This window comes from Lemur catta, chromosome 15, assembly GCF_020740605.2.
Source record: "Lemur catta isolate mLemCat1 chromosome 15, mLemCat1.pri, whole genome shotgun sequence".
In the NCBI taxonomy this organism is placed as follows: Eukaryota; Metazoa; Chordata; class Mammalia; order Primates; family Lemuridae; genus Lemur; species Lemur catta.
The window spans coordinates 52,272,153-52,291,658 of record NC_059142.1 but is presented as its reverse complement, the minus strand read 5'-3'; the positions used below and the strand labels follow the sequence as shown (position 1 = coordinate 52,291,658).

The 19,506-nt window shown below is 52.8% G+C and overlaps 1 protein-coding gene across 6 annotated transcripts in view; it reads right to left on the bottom strand.

Moving 5' to 3' along the window:
• Positions 1-19,506, bottom strand: part of TMEM94 (transmembrane protein 94) — a 35,328-nt gene that overhangs the window by 10,508 nt on the left and 5,314 nt on the right. For 2 of the 6 annotated variants that reach the window (XM_045569907.1, XM_045569908.1), the window contains exons 2-10: positions 15,825-15,915; positions 14,194-14,323; positions 4,286-4,405; positions 3,514-3,641; positions 3,105-3,241; positions 1,458-1,660; positions 1,003-1,154; positions 520-622; positions 237-323 (exon numbers count right to left, since the gene is read on the bottom strand). In XM_045569907.1, the coding sequence (XP_045425863.1) occupies positions 237-323; positions 520-622; positions 1,003-1,154; positions 1,458-1,660; positions 3,105-3,241; positions 3,514-3,641; positions 4,286-4,405; positions 14,194-14,217 (954 nt within the window). In that variant the 5' untranslated portion in view covers positions 14,218-14,323; positions 15,825-15,915. Of the gene's footprint in view, positions 1-236; positions 324-519; positions 623-1,002; positions 1,155-1,457; positions 1,661-3,104; positions 3,242-3,513; positions 3,642-4,285; positions 4,406-5,444; positions 5,698-10,177; positions 10,442-14,193; positions 14,324-15,824; positions 15,916-19,506 lie in introns of those variants that run through there. The other 4 variants (XM_045569905.1, XM_045569906.1, XM_045569903.1 and 1 more) reach the window with 4 other exon arrangements.

The following is a 19,506-nucleotide window of genomic DNA, read 5'->3' as shown; positions in this document are numbered from 1 at the left end:
CTCCCGAGAGCTCCAGGCCTCGGGTGGAGGTAAAGGGCTGCCCCCTGGCCCTGTGGCCATTCCCTGGGCAGGAAAGGACAGCTGTCCAGGGGGCAGGAAGGGAAGGAGGCATTCTTAAGCTGAAGCCTGAGGGGACCTCTGGGCCGCAGAGAGGGAGGGACAGTCAGGGCACCATGAGGGGACCCAGCCCCATGGGACAGAGAAAAGCACAACAGAAAGGAAAGGGCAGTGCTTGCCTGCAGCTGGAGCAGGGTGTACTGCCAGGAAGTGATCCCAGGGGCACTGAACATGAAGCGCAGGGCATTGGTGACAAGGAAGCCGGCCTGATGGGAACAGGAGAGCCAGCCTTGACCTCTGCCCTCAAGAGGGACCAGGTGCTAGAGCTCCCTTTCCTTTGCCTCTCACACGGACTGGCTCACTCTGGGACCCTCTGCTTCACCCACATGCTCACCTGAGTGTGGCCCTGAGTCCCCCACGTCTGGCCCTCTCCCCTACCCCGCACAGCCCTGCCTCACGCACCAGGACCACGGGCACGGCGTAGTGCAGCATCACTGACTGCACTGTGAACCTCTCGTTGTCCAGGGCAGTGACTGGGCGGGACAGGGCCATGTCCAGGCACCATCTGCAGAAAGAGCCGACCCTCAGCCCCGCTCAGCAGACAGGCCAGAAACCCACACCTTGGGGGGATTCTGGGCCTCTCAGTTGGACGGTGCTTCACTGAGCACCCGGAGTCCTGCAATCCGCAGTCTGCTCCGGCCCTGGCCACGTGGTGCCTGGGGAGAGGGGCCTATGGCTGCCTCCAGAGCTGCCCCCTCAGAGTTCAAATGGGCGAGGGCACCACCTGGTCTAAAAATTCTCACCAGGGACTGGGAGAGGAGCCAAGGAGATGCCTACTCTCAAGGGGACCTCTGATGAATGAGGCTCCTTCCTGGGCAACCCCACCACCCCTCCTCCAGGGAGGCACTAGGGAGAGGACAGGAGGAGGCAGGGTGGCACCCCTACCTGACGTTGTCAATCACAGGGGTCTCAAGGACGCGGAAGAGCCGGTGCTGCTGGGGGTTCTGTGGCCCTTTCTTCACTTCTCCCCGGGGTGAAGGGGGTGGGGAGAAAGGGGGGAAGAGGTCTCCCGGCTCCAAGACAATGTGCTCATCATCCTGCCAGCGGTGGGGGGAGGGCAATGAGCGGTGCCTGTGGGAGGCCACTCTTCCCAGTCAATCCAGCTAGGTAGAGACATCTCCTGGGGTTAGGACCCACCAGTTAGCCAGAGTCCACTGGGGCAGGGCCTGTGGCACTGGACTCCTAGCATGAAAAATGCTGTTGCAGCTCTGCTCTAAAAGCCTCTGCCAAGAAGCCCGTGAGCTGGCCAGGCAGCTTCAGCATGAAGCTCCGGGACTCCCCACCACTGCCTGTGGACGCTCCCATAGCATCTCCAGGGAAGGAGAAAAGCCTCAGGCTACCTTGATCCCCCTCAGAGAAGCGAATGATTCCTGGCCAGGCCTCAGAGCTATGATGTCTCCTTCTACCAACAGGCTCACTGGCAGGTTGACCAGGTGTCCATCTCTGTAGGCCCAGTGCAGGGACCAGGACGGTGCAAAGGGCATGTGGAGGTCTGGATACATGGCGCTCGGCCACTTGATCTCCTTGCCATCCCTGAGGGCATCTGATGAGAATAGGAAAAGGGAAACAACCTTCTCACCCACACTCTGCACCCCAGGAAGACCCAGCACACACCTGCCTGCTTAGCTTCCTCTCCCAGAAAACCTGCATCAACCGGCTCCACTGGTTCCAACACCCTCCTCACCCAAGCCACCTCCCCTAGAAGGCCTTGCCCAGCCACTCCAGCCTGGGCACCTCCGCCTCCTCTCAGCACGTGAAGCTCCTATTCTCTGCACCTCCATCCCTTTCAAAATCATTTCTCAAACATTGCTGAGGGCCCGTCAGGGGGTACAAGGTGGAGACAACACAGTCCCTGCCCTCAAGGAGCTACCACTTGGTGGGGGAGATGAGACACATGGGTGGATAACTCCAAACACACGCTAAGGGTGTTAACAAAGCTCTCAGTGCTGACAGAGTAAGAAGAGGGAGCAAACCCATCTGCTGGGGCCATCAGAGACAGCTTCCTGGGAGAGGAAGCATTTGGGATGGGCCTTGAAGAACAGGTGAGACTTTGTCGGTTGGAAACAAGCGAAGGAGAAGCTTCCCAAGCGGAGAACAGGGGCCCAAAGGCACAGAGGAAAGTCAGTGCACATGAGGATGAGGAGTAAGACAGGTGGCTCAGAGGAAGGTCGGAGCCTGTGGCAGAGGTTCTGAGAAGCCATGCTGGCATGTGGATAGCTTCTATGAGCAAGAGGAAGCCACTGATGGTTCCTAAGCAAGAGACTAAGCTCCAGAGGGCATAGCCCATCATTCTCGGTCACCACTGCACTCCCCGTGCCTGGCACACGGTTGCAATGAACCATTTCAGAATGAGTGAACAGACTCTCACGTAGCATCTCAATGTCCACGGCCCAGCACTGCTAGAGAAAGGTCTCATGAGCAGAGGCTGCTTCTCTAACAACACCACATGCCCCTGGAAAGCAGGAGCCTATCTCTCAAAAGAGCCTAAGTAACCCTTAATCCATAGCCCGGCTTCATAAACACAGGCTGAACAGAAAGATGAGCAGAAATCTGACTCTGAGCAATTCCCTTCCCCTTTGGAACTGGTCTGCTCCATCTTGGGTTCCTGGCCCCCTGCCCCACCCCAATTCCTGCAGGCACCTCAGACTCCTCGGGTCACCTCCCCACCTCCCCCTGCAGAATACACCAGGCAAGACAGACTGTCCTCCTGCCAGAAGAGTAGGTCTTCTCTGTTGGTCTCCCCACATGAGCCAGCCCGTGAGCCCGTATGCCATCAGCCTTCCTGCCTGCCCAGCCCTCTGCCTGGGTGACCGCGGCTGTCCCACGGCTCTCACTGCCCTGGGTGGTGCAGGTGGGCATCCTTCTAACTCTCCTAGTGACAAGTGCCCCCTCTGTGCTGGGCACAGGAGGGGAGCCCTTGGGGCTCTGACATGCACAAGGCATCTTTCCCCAACCCCCACCCCCCACAGGCCTGACCTTGGCCTCACCTTGGATTTGGTCAATAATCCCTCGGAGCCTCCGCTCGACCTCCCGACGCTTGAGCCGATCTTGCCGCCCGATGAGGACAAGGTTGAGAAGCAGCAAGAGGAACAACGCAGAGGCGTTCACCAGCTCCACCCCGAGGCTGGTGGCAAGAGGGTGTACTAATGGGGAGAGGGGCTCTCCACCCAGCCAGCCCGCAGGGCCCGAGACCCCCCACCTTCCTATCCCAGTCCCTTTTAAAAAGACAGCCTTCTGAGAGCTGGTGGCCTCTGGCCCCAGACAAGGAACTGAGGAGATTCTTATACCACCCAGGAGCCTACTGTGGGAGCAGCTCGGGGGCAGCAGCCCTTCTCAGGCCTTGGAGGCAGGATGGGGATGGCTGGAGAGGCCGGGGAGCAGCTGGGGGCCACTTACCTCCCAGCCGGCTGGCCCCCGTAGCAGCCCAGCAGCAGCAGCACGGCCAGCAGCATGAGCGAGGCCCCAGGCCAGTGGAAACAGGAGCAGCGGTTACTGTGGTGTAGGAAGCTGCTTCTCCACACCTCCTGGGGAGGGACGGGGGGCGGGGAGTGAGAGCCCAGCCCACTGGAATCTGGCCATCCCCACCACGGCCCCAGTGGCTGCCTTGGTCCCCTCCCTTTGACCTCGCTGGGGTCCAGCCTGTTGGGCTCCTGCAGCGAGTGGAGTCAGGACATACTCGAGAGGAGACCCGGACTTCTTTTTGATTTTTCTTTTTTTTGAGACAGAGTCTCACTCTGTTCCCCGGGCTAGAGTGCCGTGGCGTCAGCCTAGCTCACAGCAACCTCAAACTCCTGGGCTCAGGTGATCCTTCTGCCTCAGCCTCCCGAGTAGCTGGGACTATAGGCATGCACCACCATGCCCGGCTAATTTTTTTGTATGTATTTTAGTTGTTTGGCTAATTGCTTTCTATTTTTCAGTAGAGACGGGGTCTCGCTCTTGCTCAGGCTGGTCTCGAACTCCTAAGCTCAAACGATCCGCCCACCTCGGCCTCCCAGAGTGCTAGGATTACAGGCGTGAGCCACTGTGCCCAGCCTCTTTTTGATTTTTCACGATGTCTCGGTTGGGTTGCACCACCCAGGCTGACAGGGCATGTCAGAGCCATGAGGAGGGGCCTTCCACATGTCTCTGCCATCAGCAAGGCCCTGGCTGCCCCATGCAGGAGCTTCACCTTCCATGTCAGATGCTTCTTCCGTTCTTTGAGGTGTCCTTCCAGCACCGCCTCTAGCTGCTCCTTCAGGATGCTGAGGGCCTTCCTGGTGGACAGGCCCAGGGCCACGGGGGGCTCGCCCTGCAGGTAAGCAGGAGGTGCTCAGCGGCTCCCCAGGTCACTGCCAAGATGGGCCTGTCCATCACAGGCTGGGCCCGGCCCCTCCCCAGACCCTGCCTTCCTCCTGGGTCCTCCACCAGCTCTTGCTCCTCAGGGTATAACCACATCCACATTGCCACCAAATTACAAAGCGATCAAGTGCACGCACGGCCAAGTTAAAAAACGAAACAAAAACAAACAAAAGCCACTTCTTCCTATAGTCAGTATTCCCCAACTTGCCTTCCACTCAGCTCTCAGCCCACTGTCATGGGGGCTCCCTGCCCTACTCACACCGACCTCCCAATTTATCTCAGGGGGCCAGTCTTTTAGGTTATGTGTGGACCAGAAAAAGAAAAAAAAAAAAAAAAAAAATAGGCCGGGCGCGGTGGCTCACGCCTGTAATCCTAGCCCTCTGGGAGGCCGAGGCGGGTGGATCGCTCGAGGCCAGGAGTTCGAGACCAGCCTGAGCGAGACCCCGTCTCTACTAAAAATAGAAATAAAAATTATTTGGACAACTAAAAATATATATAGAAAAACTTAGCCGGGCATGGTGGCACATGCCTGTAGTCCCAGCTACTCGGGAGGCTGAGGCAGTAGGATCGCTGAAGCCCAGGAGTTTGAGGTTGCTGTGAGCTAGGCTGACGCCACGGCACTCACTTAGCCCGGGCAACAAAGTGAGACTCTGTCTCAAAAAAAAAAAAAAAAAAAAAAAATATATATATATATATATATATGGGGTTTTTTTTTTAATCAGGAGAAGGAAACTAACATACAGATGCTAGTTTTTCATCATTCTAAGAAAGACATTAAGAAGAAAACCCTGCCATCTTCTATCACCACCATTTCATGAGAGAGGATATCGTAACACTGAAATATTCAGAAAGACGTAATGTCAGAAAGAAGACAGCTGTTCCCAGGGCAGGACCATGCGGCAGCTACACCACATTCTCATCTCACCAAGGATGGTGGAGCGTCGCATGGATGGGGTGGTCCCAGATGACACAGGGACCAACCACATTACCTTAGGCGACCCCCTGGTGGCGACCCCCTGGCAGCGTCCCCTTGCTGTGACTCGCCGTTCCTGGGCTTCTTTCCTGCTTTCTCCTTCTCTGGCTCTGGCTGTTCTTTCTCTCCGTCTACCCCACATTCCGTCCTAGGATATCTTGCCAAGTTTTGCACGTTGCCGGGGCCTCATCCACAGTCAAAGCTTCACCCCCTACCAATAAGCTTACAACTCCTCAGTTTTACCTCGAGCCTGATCACTACCCCGAATATAGACCCATCTCCTGAACAGTTTCACAGCTGCTTCCCAGGGACCTAGGAGTCAACATGCCCCCAAAGCCCAGACTCACTCCCTGGCCCTCGGTGACAGAGTCACCTCTCCTCCCACGGTTACCATCTCATCCAGTAACCTCTGAAATATTCCAGACTCTGGCCTTTCGCTCACCCTGACTCCACCCCCTAGTCTCTGCCTTTTCCAAACCCACTGCAACATCATAGCCAGAATAAGTGCACGCCTGACCCACTGACCCTTTACCTTTAAAATCAAGTCCAGACTCTTGTGCGTGCTCTGGAAGGCCCTTTAGGGCCCACCAACCTCTCAGCCTCCTTCCCTGCTAGCCCTTCCGCATGCAGAGCTCCTCCAGCTCATGTTCAAATACCTTGATGTATTTCCTAGCCAAGAACACACGCCCCACCCCACACAACTCTCGCTTCTCCTTCAAGAGTCAGCTCAAACACCACCTCCTCTGGGATGTTTTCCCGAAACCCAGGGCTGCGCTTCAGGGGGAGGTTTGTATTCCGATGCAGCCTGGGCAACCTGGCTCGCAGCCACATGTTACGGAATCGTAATCATAGATTTACATGTCTGGCTCTCCCGCTAGACTGCACGTTCCTTGAAAACAGGTACCGAATTCTTCCCTCTCCACACCCCCCCCATCCAACCGCTAAGACAGTGCCTGGCACACACAGGCTCAGTGAATACTTGCTGAATGAATGAACGCATAAATGAATGCCCAAGGAGCTTCTCTGATCCCAATGAAGCAGCAAGAGGAATGATACCGCTGAAGCATTCACCAGCTTAATCAGGGATTCACCTTACTCTGGAATTCTCAACCTAAAATCTGTAGCAGAAACATCTGGAATTTTTAAAAATGTGGATGTATAGACCCCATGCCAAACCTACAGGGTCAAAACTTCTGGAGGTGAAGCAGATCCCAGGCTAGTCTGATGCACAGTCCCCGGGCCCTGGGGCCCTGGGACAAAGCATAGCCCCGCCAGACAGTGCCTAAAGGAAGCGTGGGTCTCTCCTTGGGGCATCTGAAGAGCGTCAGTGTGAGCTTCCATCAGGAAAAGCTCCTGAGCAAGAGGAGCGGATCCCTAGACCTGAGGCACCAAGAAAGGGATTGGGGTTATCTCCTGAGGAGTCCTGACCAAGGGCAGTGTACCGGCGACGCCCTCGCTGGCATGACTCACTGCCCTCCCCTCCCGCTCCCATGGCCCACAGCTCGGCCTCCCCAAGGTCCTGCATGGGCTGTGCCCCTGACGTGCTGGACTCCTCTTCCCTCCCTGTCTCCACACGCAGTCCCCTCCTCGGCAACTTAGCCTCAGCCTTTGCAGGACACACATCCCATGACTACAGGCTGCTGGGCCTGAGGGGGCCATTCCCCTGCCACCCGGCATGGTGGGAGGTGCCTGAGTGGAGCCCCAAGTGTGGCCTGCTGCTGCCAGCCTCCTCAGAGTGCGGGCCAGCCCCAAGACTTCCCAGCAGCTACGCCTAAACCTCACCTAATCCTCGCTCTCCACAGTGGCTTTGGGAGATTACAAAGATAAGAGCTGCTTCTCCTCAGAGGGGATAAACTGGTTATTTCAGCTCAGGAAGAAATGGCCCTCCAGGCAGGGGCCTGCACCCCAGCATGGGTAAACACTGTACTCCAAAGCTCCCACCTCCCTTCAGCAAGGATCCTGGGACCTCCCCAGGAGGCCATGGTCTAGGACAAATGAATGCCAGGTAACACTAAGGTTTGTACCCTGCCTTTTTGAGTTCCTGACATGGAAGGAAAGAAAGCTTCAGGGAAGGTTATAAGAGAGGAAGATAAACAGGAAGAAGATACCACAGGCCTCTGTCCAGGGAGCTGGGCCAGATGATTGATGCCCGTTCCTCCCACCCAAGAAAGAATAGGAGGCACAGTAGCTGCACACAGGTGGGGTGAGGAGCCCGGGCCCCCAGCGCCTCCCCCTCACCACTGCCCCTTCTCCCTCAGGCTCGGCCCTCCAAGCTTCCTCACATCCACAGCACGGGATGTGCTGTTCCCAGGATGGACGTGCCCGGGCCAGGCCTCCAGACATGCTGAAGTGAGCAAGCACACTGGAGGCAGAGGAGCTGGCCTACAGAGGGGGAAGGCTGCTCACCCAAGAGATGGGAACTGGAGGGAGAAAGAAAGGAAGGTCGGGCTGCAGGATTACCTGGCAAGCTGGTGCACCTGGAATGAGGACCACGCTCAGGACGGCAGAGAAAGGGCTAAGAGGAGCAGCCAGAGAGCCAGGGAGGTGCGCTCCTCCAGCCAGGACTATAGACCGTGGACACTCATCGATTCCCGTGGGCTGCACAGTGGTTGTCCCGACACCTGCTACCTCATTCCAGGCAGCCCTGAGCCCCGGACCTCATCACCCCACCCAGCCATCATCCGCTGTCTGCCCCCAGGTACCTAGAAGCTGCACTCCGCTCCTCTCCAGGTGTGGGAGGTAGGGCCGGAGGGTGGCAGATGCTCCCAGGGCAGGGCGCCTGCAGTCCTGTCTGTGTGCATCTGCCCCCGCATGTTGTGTCTGCCCAGGGGCACCAACTCCAGACTGGCGATTAAAATGGCACAGCAGAGGAAAATAAGCCATTCTGTAATTACGTGCTGCCTGAAGGAAGCGCCTGCCCACACAGGCCAGCCCTGCGGTGAGGACACGGCCTTCTGGAACGGCCTGCTCTCTGCAGCCTTCATCTGAGCTTATACAACTGTCAAGGCTGTTCCCCTCACCGCACCCCAGCAGGGGGGCCCGAGTTAGGGGCCCAGTCTCTGTTTTCTCTCATTGCGCCTTAGCTTTCCCCACACGACAGAAGAGCCAAAGCTCAAGAACTTGGTGGAAGATCTTTATACTCTCTGAGGGAAATTCAGAATGGGTTGGTGGGTGAGTAGCCTCTGCAAGCCCTTCCCAAAGCATGAAGTTAGGCTGCTACCCAGTGTGCCTGGGCACCAGTAGCCAGGCTGCAGCAAGGGAAAAGCTGTGCTTCTTATTATCTGAGAAATAGGAACCCAAGTTGACACACTCAATCTGAGGGCCACTTTCTTGCCTACTGGGACCAAGAATGGTGAAGAAAAATCTGACCTGGCCTGAAGTAGATAAAGGTAACAAGAGATTCTCCCAGCTTCCCAGATGCTGAGAATTCCCACCTCACCCCTCTGCGAGGCAAGGAGCAAGGTCTCCACACCAGAGGGGAGGGGAGGCCCTGCCTCTCAAGTTACACTGAGGCTGAGGCAGAAGCAACCCCATTCCACTGTTTTCACTGCTCACGCTCAACCGGAATAAGAGGAGAGAATAACTCGGCTCTAAGGACTCAAGAGAGGCTGGCAGCAAATGCCCATGATGAGCTGGGCTTGCCCTCTGTTCTGTCATCAAAGCGGGGCGCTGGCAGGGTGTGGGGATTTGGGGAAATGACAGGATGGTGAAAGAACTCTATCTGTCAAATCAGATCAGAAGCACAAGGAATCTGCCACTGAACAGGACCAGCTCTCAAGGTCCAACGCTGAGCATCTGGATAGTCCAAGGAGCCTTTCGAGAGCCCACACACCTGAGCTCTCCTGCGTTCACTTTGGTCCAGTTTCTCAGGTGATCCAGAGCCAGAAGCCCCCAAGCCCCAACCCCTGTCCTTTCAGAGCTCAGTACTCTCTGTTTTCTTTCCTACATCAGCTGTTTCAGGAGCAACAGAATCAAGTTCCCCAAGGCTCAGGTAGCCCGGTTATGAGTTTAGACCTTGACCTTAGGCCTTGACAACAGCAAATAACCACTAATTAGAAAGGGCTGGGGCCTGGCCCCTTCCCTAAGTCCCCATTGTCATAGCTTTCTTGGTCAATACAGGCGCGGAGGGGACACAAAACTGAACACCACACAATGCCTGCGTCACTGAAGCAGAGATTTGGCCACTGTCTCCTGAGTTTGGACAGACACAGGCAGACTCTGCATCCAGGAAAATCAGAGCACCAAGCAGAGCTGCTTCCTACTCTTCCAGGCTTACAGTGACTCAAGCACTTTTATCCAGCTTCTTCCCTACCTCCTGCAGTCACCAGGACTTAGGAAGAAATCATCCCAGCCCTGGTGGCTCCGTGTCAGTTACCCATGTGGTCTAGCAAAACAAAGTCCCCTCACTGGCCCAGAAGAAGCTGGCATGCAGGCCCCGAGCTTCTGTCACCTGTGCATGGAGACCTGAGTCCTAACATGCCTTGGCAGGATGCCCCCTGGGAGGCTTGGACCCAGTCCTGCTCTGGGTGACTTGGGAGACTGGCTGGCAGCTCCCCAGACACACTGGCTTGCTAGCTCTTGTTTCCAGTCTCCTCGTAAGGTCCTGGCTACCTCACGCTCATTCAGGCAGCCTCCGGTGCTGCATTGTCTTCTGGACTCTCATGGCAACCGCTAACCCAAAGATTCCCGCACAATGCAGGGAACACAGCATGTTTAAGAGAAATGCAAAAGCCACACCAGCATACTCACTTTGTTTCGTTTGCCCTGATGGGGCATCCATAGCTCTGCCTGCTTAAAGAGCATGAGCCGGAGCCTGGGCCAACGGGTCAGCTACTGTTAAGTTCCAACACCACCCTCAAAGCGGGGTGGGGGAGAGAGGCAGAGAAAAGAGAGAGAGAGAGAGAGAAAATCAGAGAAGAGAAAAAAGGAGGGCAGAGACGGAGAGCGTGCGAGCGAGGAGCCGGGTGCTGCGGAGACTCAGGCGCAGCAGAGCGGAGCTTCAATCTGCTGATTAATTCAGCCTATTTCCAGTCACGCTGCCAACCCAGAGAAGGAAGAGGAGGAGGCAGCAGAGCTGGAAGGGCGGGAGGCAGAGAGAAGGAGGGAGGGAGAGGAGGGTTGAGAGGAGAAAGTTTATCTGATGCTCTGCCAGATGTCCAGGAACTTGGCCTGCTCCTCAGAGGAAGACACTGCAGGGTGAGCCGAGGGGTGGTGTGCAGCCAGGTTACAGACAGATGCACAGATAGATGGATGGACAGATGGAGGAGAAACTGCCCTCAGCCCAGAGCCCTGGCGGCAATTGCCCACATTGAGGAGCACCCTGGGGTACTTTTCCGGCTGCCTGTCCTTTGTCCCCAATCACTAGGCCGGGTTAGGAGTCCCAGTGTGAGTGAGCCCATCATCCATGGGAGCCCCCGCAAATCACTCAGAGACTCACCAGCATGGAGCCTGGCCAACAATAGCTCTTTCCAAAGTTTAGAGTACAGGAAGGAGGGGAGAGGGGCCTTGTGGGTTATTAATAGCAGCACATCCTCCACAGAGGGGAAGGACCAGCCACCGAGAAAACTTGAGGAAGACTTCTAGGAGGGCAGACCAGAGGCCAGGAAGCTGGAGAAATGACAAATCCAGTGGGAGAGGGAAGAGCTAGCTGTTGACACCTTCCTGCCAGGGGGCGTGGGGACCCCAAGAGCCACTAATCCATGTGCGTGAAGAGCTCAGCCAGCAGCTGATGAACTCCTGCTGTGGTTAGACACACCAGCCCAAGCACTGCTGGGACCGCAAGGCTGCCTGGGGACATCCAGGCCCCTAGTCTCCCAGTCAACGAGGAGGCCAGTGACCTGGGACTCCTGCCTCAGCACTCCCCGCAGCTTCAAGCAAGAGCTGCAGCATGTCGTGGCTCCAGAAGCACTGCTCTGGGACCCCAAGTTTGACATACAGAAAGCTCTCAGCACAGGCACCCTGGGTGAAGGAGGGGCTAAGGCACCGGGAGTGGAAGGGACACTTCTCTGCCTGTGGCCATCCTCAGGATGGTGCTACAAACCCCGAGGGAGACAAAACAGCCTAACAGGTCCCCTAGCTGGAGAGCACAAGCTGGAGCCTGAGCATGTTTCTCCAGGGCCATCCGTTTCCTAGACGACACCATCTAGAGCTGTAGGGAAGGGAAGAAAGAGCCTCAGCAGCCCAAGCGGCCTCTCCCCTCCCCCTTCACTAGCGCGGTTCCCCGTGGGGCCCCCAAACAGAGGAGCCAGAGTGAGAACAGAAAGGAGGGGCAGGGCAGTCCAGAGGTTAAGGGCAGGAAATCTCCACAGGGAGCAAGAAAGGCCGAGGGCGGGGTCGGCTTCCCTGCCAGCCACTGTGAGGATGTTCAAAGGGAAAAGACTCCTTTCTGTCCCTGTCTCCTGCTCCCAGAGGCACTGCTCCGGTGGGAACCACAAGCCAGCAAACACTGTCCCTTCCGCATGACAGGCCCTAGCAAGGACAGTAGGTAGGCGCTAACCCAGCTGTTGTGCAGGGCCCTCAGTGTAGCCCTCTCCCCATCACACCCCCTTCCTACACTGCCCACATCAGCGACTGGAGAGGGGAACCCTGCATCTATGCAGCACGAACCCGGGCCAGCAGTGCTCCAGCACGTCCACCGTGGGCTGAAGACGGGGAGGAAAGGCTTTGAAGGAGAGACTGAGAACTGGTAGAGAAGGGAGGGGGGGAGCACAGACTTATCCAGCAAGAGCCAATTTGCTCCTGTCTAAGCCAGGGAACAACAGACCATCTTACTATCAATTACCACCATGCTCACTCCTCCCAATCCTACTCTTCCACGACATCTTCTGGCTGTCCTGGGCCACAGGGATCATCTTTAGAAGCCTATTTATACAACTCTCAAGTTACCTCAGGTAAAAACCCCATTAGATCCTTCTACTCAACAGCTTGTGTACCCATTCCTCTGCTACACCATACGCCTCTCCAAGCCAGGGGCTGCCTTCCCAGTGCCTAGGCTCTACCAGCCCAAAGTCAGCATTCCACAGTGTGGCTGATGACGACGGTGATGATGGTTTCTAGTCCAGGACTCATCTGTTCACACAGAGGAGGAGGACAAAGACAAATCCTCCAGGGAAAATGGCCAGAGAGTTCTCAAGTTTTCTCCCTCAGGTTCAAGAGAGAAGTCAGCCCCCTCAATCACAGAACTTTGTTACCCCAACACACTAGGCACTAGTGTTCAGTGGTTCTGGATGGAACCAGAGGACAATACCATCCTCTGTTTTGGGAGCACTCAGCCTCACTGAGGCAGGCCACCGCATTGCACAACATCAGAGCCTCTGGGGGCCATGCTCCCTGAAACTGAGCAGTGCATAGCACTCGTGGCTATACGCAGTAGCCTTCCACCCAGGCTGGGAGAGAGGCAGGTGTAGCTTTCCCTCTGTGCCAATCATTGCTAGGGTGGACACCTGCAAAGCAGCAAAATGTGGCTGTGAACAGGAGGCTGAATGCACCTGCTTCAAGTTCAAGTCCAGAAATCTGTTGCACAGCTGGTCCAGAGGCATAGGAAGCCTGGAGCTGAATAGGCAGCAGTCAGCCAGGTGCCACCAGAGGTCCAGGGAGTGGACCCATAGCTCTCTCTCCAGACCTCCCCAAGATCTCTTTGGCAAGAAGATCACTGTCCAGAAGTTCAAGTTCATAAATATTTACTAAGCCCTTGCTACATGCCAGGCTCTGTGCTGGGAGCTAGGAATATTGAGATAAAAAGTAGAAGAGATGAATTATTTAAACAGAGTAGTGAGTACAATGGTGGAAGTACTATAAATGCTAAAAGGAAGGACTTCTGGAGGGGAAGGAGGACTTATTTGGAGAAAATGATGCCTAAACTGAGTCTTAAAGAAAGAGCAGAAGTAGTTTGCCAGGGAAAAGGGTGGGGAGCATTCTAGAGGTAACAGCCTAAACACAGTGTGTGCCCCCAAACTCTGAAGCATTCAAATTTACTAGTGCTAGAGTCAGGGCAGGAGGCTCGGGATGCTGGGTCCACGGCAGGAGCAGGATTATGGAGGGCTTCACACACACTAAAGGTTTAGTAGGTGGCATGGAGCCACTGACCAGTTTTGTGGCAGCCATATAGAGGCTGGTGAGCACAGACAGAGAGATCTATTAGGAGGGTGTGGCAGAAGCCAGGCAAGAGACAAAGGACTTCCTTTAGGGCAGTCTTTTGTCATACGAAAGGAGTATTGTGATTGACAAAATTACTTCCATCCCAAGATGGTATACACGGAGGCTGGGCCAGATCAGGCTGAGAGAAGGCTGATCTTGCAGCTGGCCTGGACCGCTGGCTGCTCACCACTAGCTGATCAGGCAACTGTGTCTGCAGCCTCACTGGGAAGCTCTTCCCTAACCACAGAGAGGGTGCCCAATAGTACTTGACATGGCCCAGCAGGCTGGGGCATAGCCCTAGCAAAGAGCAAACAAACTAAATTACACACCCCTGGGCAAAAAGTGGAAGACTGGCTTGGAGCCAACCCAAACCAGAAACCCTGCGCCCATGCAGCTGTGTTAACTGGTCCACCTTCATCGTTTATTCAAAGCTTCCTGAGTCTGTACTTTCCAGCTGAGCAATATTACCTTCTCAGAAGAGGTCACAGTCACATCCCCAAGCCTCAGAGCCATACCTCCTCTCTCACGTTTGGCTTAAAGACCCCAAGAAGAACCTCCCAGGCAACACAGGGAGGGTCCAACAGAGACACACGGACAATACCCATAAGGTTGAACAGAATATGGCCTACCAGATGCTTCTCCTTCAGGTCCATGAGCCCAGAGTACTGCAGGCATGCCCAGGTGAATGTGGTCACCCCCAAAAGGAAGGCTCCTCCCCAACATGTACAAACCCTAATGAGTCTGTCACAGTCACAGCAACTGAGGAGAAAAGAAGAAAGAAATCATCTAAACCCAGGTTGCTAGGACAGGCGGCTACTGTGAAACACAACATCATCTAAATAACAGAGTGGTACGTGGAAAAGAACTGGACCCCCATACCATTGGCGCCCAGGCCAGTCCTGTCAAGTAGCAGAGCTTCCCCCAAGCGGTCAGCCTGGGATGAATTCCACTCTCTGAGGCCAGGAAGGAGAGGGCCATGGAGGGGATTATGGAGGGTGCAAACTTTCTTTTCTTTGTTTTTGTTTTTTGAGACAGAGTCTCACTCTGTTGCCCAGGCTAGAGTGCAGTGACATCATCATAGCTCACTACAACCTCAAACTCCTGGGCTCAAGTGATCCTCCTGCTACAGGCATGTGCCATCGCGCCTGGCTAATTTTTCTATTTTTTAGTAGAAACAGGGTCTTGCTCTTGCTCAGGCTGGTCTCGAACTCCTGAACTCAAGTGATCCTCCCACCTCAGCCTCCTAGAGTGCTGGGATCACAGGCATGAGCCACCGCGCCTGACCCAAATTTTCTTCTCTTAACCTTCATTTTCAAAGACACATTGTGAGACCAGGTGTGGTGGCTCCCACCTGTAATCCTAGCACTCTGGGAGGCCGAGGTAGGAGGATCACTTGAGCTCAGGAGTTCAAGCCCAGCCTGAGCACGAGTGAGACCCTGTTTCTACTAAAAATAGAAAGAAATTAGCTGGACAACTAAAAATATATAGAAAAAATTAGCCGGGCATGGTGGCGCATGCCTGTAGTCCCAGCTACTTGGGAGGCTGAGGCAGTAGGATTGCTTGAGCCCAGGAGTTTGAGGTTGCTGTGAGCTAGGCTGAAGCCACGGCACTCTAGCCTGGGCAACAAAGCAAGACTCTGTCTCAAAAAACAAAAATAAATAAAATAATAATAATAATAATAAAATAATGGAAACAAAGACACACTGTGTTTTGTTCTACATGTACTCTGTTAATTGCTGACTTCCAACAGACAGGAAAAGCCTTGGTTTATCGGCATTTTTTAAAGTTAGGGTTAAGGTTTAGCCTTAAGGTCAACTGGAATCTAGATATAACTTGAATTATCAGGGGGCAGCCAGGACAGCAGCAGGGAGAATGTCCACTTTGCCACTAGGGGGAGGAGCCCATCTCTTTCCGCGTGCTGGGAAAGGCACACCACACTCGCCAGCACACACGTGCCCACAGACCCCTGAGCCCCTCATGCAGTTGAGGGCAGTGCCCAACAGCACCTAGGCAGATGTCCACAAGGATGGGCAATCCAATCTGACAATGAGGCTGACAAAAGTAGGCTAGTTATCTGAAAATGAAGATCAGCCCTACCTCCTCCCCACCCCACCTGCCCCACACAAGCCCTGACCCTCACCCTTCCATCTTGGCAGCCAACACAACTTTAACGATCTCAGGCCAGGGCGTGTTTGGGTAAAGAGTGACACTGAGTAATCTGGTTTGGTGTCAGGTGACTCCTCTTAGAGAAAGCACTAACCTGCTGACTAGGGCAGTTCTTTTGGGGGCCTGCAACAAGCCTCTTCAAGAGGAGCCAGGCAGAAGTCCAGGAGAAATGACCCATAGAAGACCTGTCAAGAAACAATAAAAGAAGCTGTGTCCAGAGGACCAGCCAGGAGGCCCAGGTTCTGCCTCCCTGCCACCAACTCCACTCAGAAACCCCACCCGATTCCTCCCCAGGTAGCACCTGTGCTGATGCCACAGGCTGTGCTGCCAAGTCTCTCCTACCCCTGCCTTTCAAAGCCGAGCCAGCCCCAAAGGGTCAGACACAGACAGTGACACTGGAAATGGCCTTGCAATGCAGTGACATTTGGTCTTTGGCAGCCAACTGAAATGGGATCCTGAAAGGTGAAATTCACTCCTCCCCAAGGCCACTGTCTGACTCAGGCTGCCCAGGCCCTGTTTACGACTACAGCTCGAGGTCCCTATGACACCCCATCCCAGCAGGGGCTGGATGAGGTAGTCAACACACAGGGAAAGGTACCAGGAGCCAGATGGGGATTGTGCCTGTTAACTCCTTCTGCCAACGCTGCAAAAGCAAAATCACTCTGTGGCCAGCTGGAACCACAGCAGTAGAGAGAGGGCAGCCAGGAACAGGACATTTTTCTAAGAGTCTCTTTTTTCCCATCATTCCATACATGGGATTCTGGGAGAGAGCTGTTCTTTTTTTTTTTTCCACAGGGGGTGCGTGGCGGGTAGGGAGGGGATGAGAGAGCAAAGAGAGCTGTTCTTAACTGACCTGAAACCAGCAGCAGTATCCTTAAAGGGCCAGTTCTGCTTCTAGCCCATTATGAAAAAAAAAGCACAGGCTTCACAGCCAAATATCTCTGGGTTCAAATTCCAGCTGCAACATGTATCAAATGCCAATGATCTGGGAAAATTATTTGTCCCTCCGAGCATCAGTGTCCTTGTTTATAGAATGGAAATGATAATACTTATTTCACAGAGGTGCTATAGAGTTATGTAAAATAGTATATGCAGGGAGTCTACCGTAATATTTGACATAGAATAGGTACTCAATAAATAGCTGCCATTACTATCATCTATAAACAAGAAATATGAACCAAGGGACACCTACATTAAGAATAAGGAGTCTACGGTAGAAGAAAAAGAAATGGAAAGCATAATGAGTGGCAGGAAATAAATAAAATTGTCTCTATTTCCAGGTTAGATGGTGTATGAAGAAAATTCCAAGAAATCTACAAATAAGACACTAGAACGCATAAGAGTATAAGGTTGTGAGATACAAGTCAAAATATAAATTGTATTTCTACATACCATAATAAAATAAAAAAACACAAAAATTTTAAAATATCATTTGTAATAATAAAAAACAGCATGAAATACTTAAGTATGACTTTAACAAAAATATATGTCAGGCTGGGTACAGTGGCTCATGCCTATAATCCTAGCATTTTGGGAGGCCAAGGCACGAGGATCGCTTGAGCCCAGGAGTTTGAGACCAGCCTAGACAACATAGTAAGACCCCATCTAGTAAGAAAATAAGACAAACAACCCAATTTTTAAAATAGGCAAAGATTTGAACAGAGACAAAACAAGATATACAAATAGCCAATATGAATATGAAAAGATGATTGTCATCAATCATGAGGGAAAAGCAAATTAAAACCACGATATGAGACGAATACAAAACCCTTAGAATGACTAAAATGAAAAAGACTGACAATACCTAGTGTTGGTGAGGATATGAACTCATAAATTGTTGGTGGGAATGTAACATGGTATAACCACTTTGGCAAAGTTTGGCAGTTTCTTATAAACTTGAGTGTATACTTACTATGTGACCCAGCAATGAAAACATATGGCCTCAAATTGCATTCAAAATAGCCAAAAGCAGAAACAATCCAAATGTTAACTCACAGGTGAATAGATGGACAAATGGAATTCTACCCAGCAATAATACAGAATGAAGTACTAACATACAACAGCATGTCTGAATCTCAAAAACATTTGCTGAGTGAACGAGTCAGACACAAAAGAGGACACAAAATATATGAGTCCATGTATGTAAGATTTAGAACAGGCAAAACTAATCTATAATGACAGCAAGCAGATCAGCAGTTGCCTGGGGGCAGGGGGAAGGAATGACTCCAAAGAGCACAGGGATCTTTGATCAGTATCCGGATTGTGGGTGCGGGCTACACTGGTGTATGCGCTTGTCAAAATTCTCTGAACTACATACTCAAATAGGTACATTTTACTAGGTATAAATTTTGCCTCAATAGAGGCAATTAAAAAAAGTAAAGTAGAATCTGAGATCCAACTAAATCACCTCAACCAATGTCTAAAACTCCTAGCACACGCAAGATTTGGGTGACATAAAAGAGAGAAAAAAGACAATGAAGGAAACCAGCACTTATCAAGTACCTACTGTGTGTAACACTATGCTAGGCAACTGCATATATTTAATAAAGAAGTGGAAGAGATCAGGCACACTGGCGCTCGCTTATAGTCCCAGCTACTCAGGAGGCTGAGGCAGGTGGATTGCTTGAGCCCAGGAGTTCAAATCCAGCCTGGGTGACATAGGGAGACCAGTCTCTTTACAAACAAACAAACAGGCTGGGCACGGTGGCTCACGCCTGTAATCCTAGCCCTCTGGGAGGCTGAGGTGGGAGGATCGCTTGAGGTCAGGAGTTCGAGACCAGCCTGAGCAACAGCGAGTCCCCGTCTCTACTAAAAATAGAAAGAAATTATCTGGACAGCTAAAAATATATATAGAAAAAATTAGCCAGGCATGGTGGCACATGCCTGTAGTCCCAGCTACTCGGGAGGCTGAGGCAGGAGGATCGCTTAAGCCCAGGAGTTTGAGGTTGCTATGAGCTAGGCTGACGCCATGGCACTCTAGCCCATGCAACAGAGCGAGACTCTGTCTCAAAAAAATAAAAATAAAAAAAAAACTCAAACAAACACAAAATCCCTGTTATGGTAAAAAGAGGTGTGGAAAAATAAAAAATAAAATAAAGTGTAAGGAATGGTCCTGTTTTCAGTGAAATATAAGGTAATGGTCTCCTCCCTAGAGGGATTTCTAATATAGCCAGGTTTTCATTATTATGAAAAAAATTACTAAAATTCAAGTTGGCATTGAAATATTAAACAAGAATTACAAACAACAGGTGCTGCAGAAAGAGCTCATTAGGGGCTGGAGGGCCCAGGGAAGGCTTCCTGGAAGAAGAGAGGCCAGAGCTGTGCACTAAAGAAAGCTTAGGAGTGCAATGAGAACAATCGAAGCAAGAATTAGAATTTCCAACAAGGAAGAAACGCACAGAGCCTTTGTGAAACATGGAGATCGGACTTGTCTGGTTAGAGCAGAAGGCCAGGGCAAGGTGGGAGAGAAGAAATGAAAGACCATACAGGGCAGGCTCAGGGGCCAAGAGGAAGAGGCCCTGAGGAGTCACTGAAGGTTTCTAAGTAGGCCACAGTATTTTAAGAGGGTAGAGAATGGATCAGAGGGAGAAGGGAAAAAAATTACAGGCAGAAAAGTTAGAAGACAATTACGATAGTCTTGGTTTGCCATGACAAGTATCTAGGCAAAGATGGCAACAACAGCAAAGGTGAAAACAAAGGGACGGATGCTTCCTGCTGCTGAGCCCAGAACCAAGGTCAAAAAGAGCTGAGTGGGAGCCCAGGGCTCAGGCTAAGGG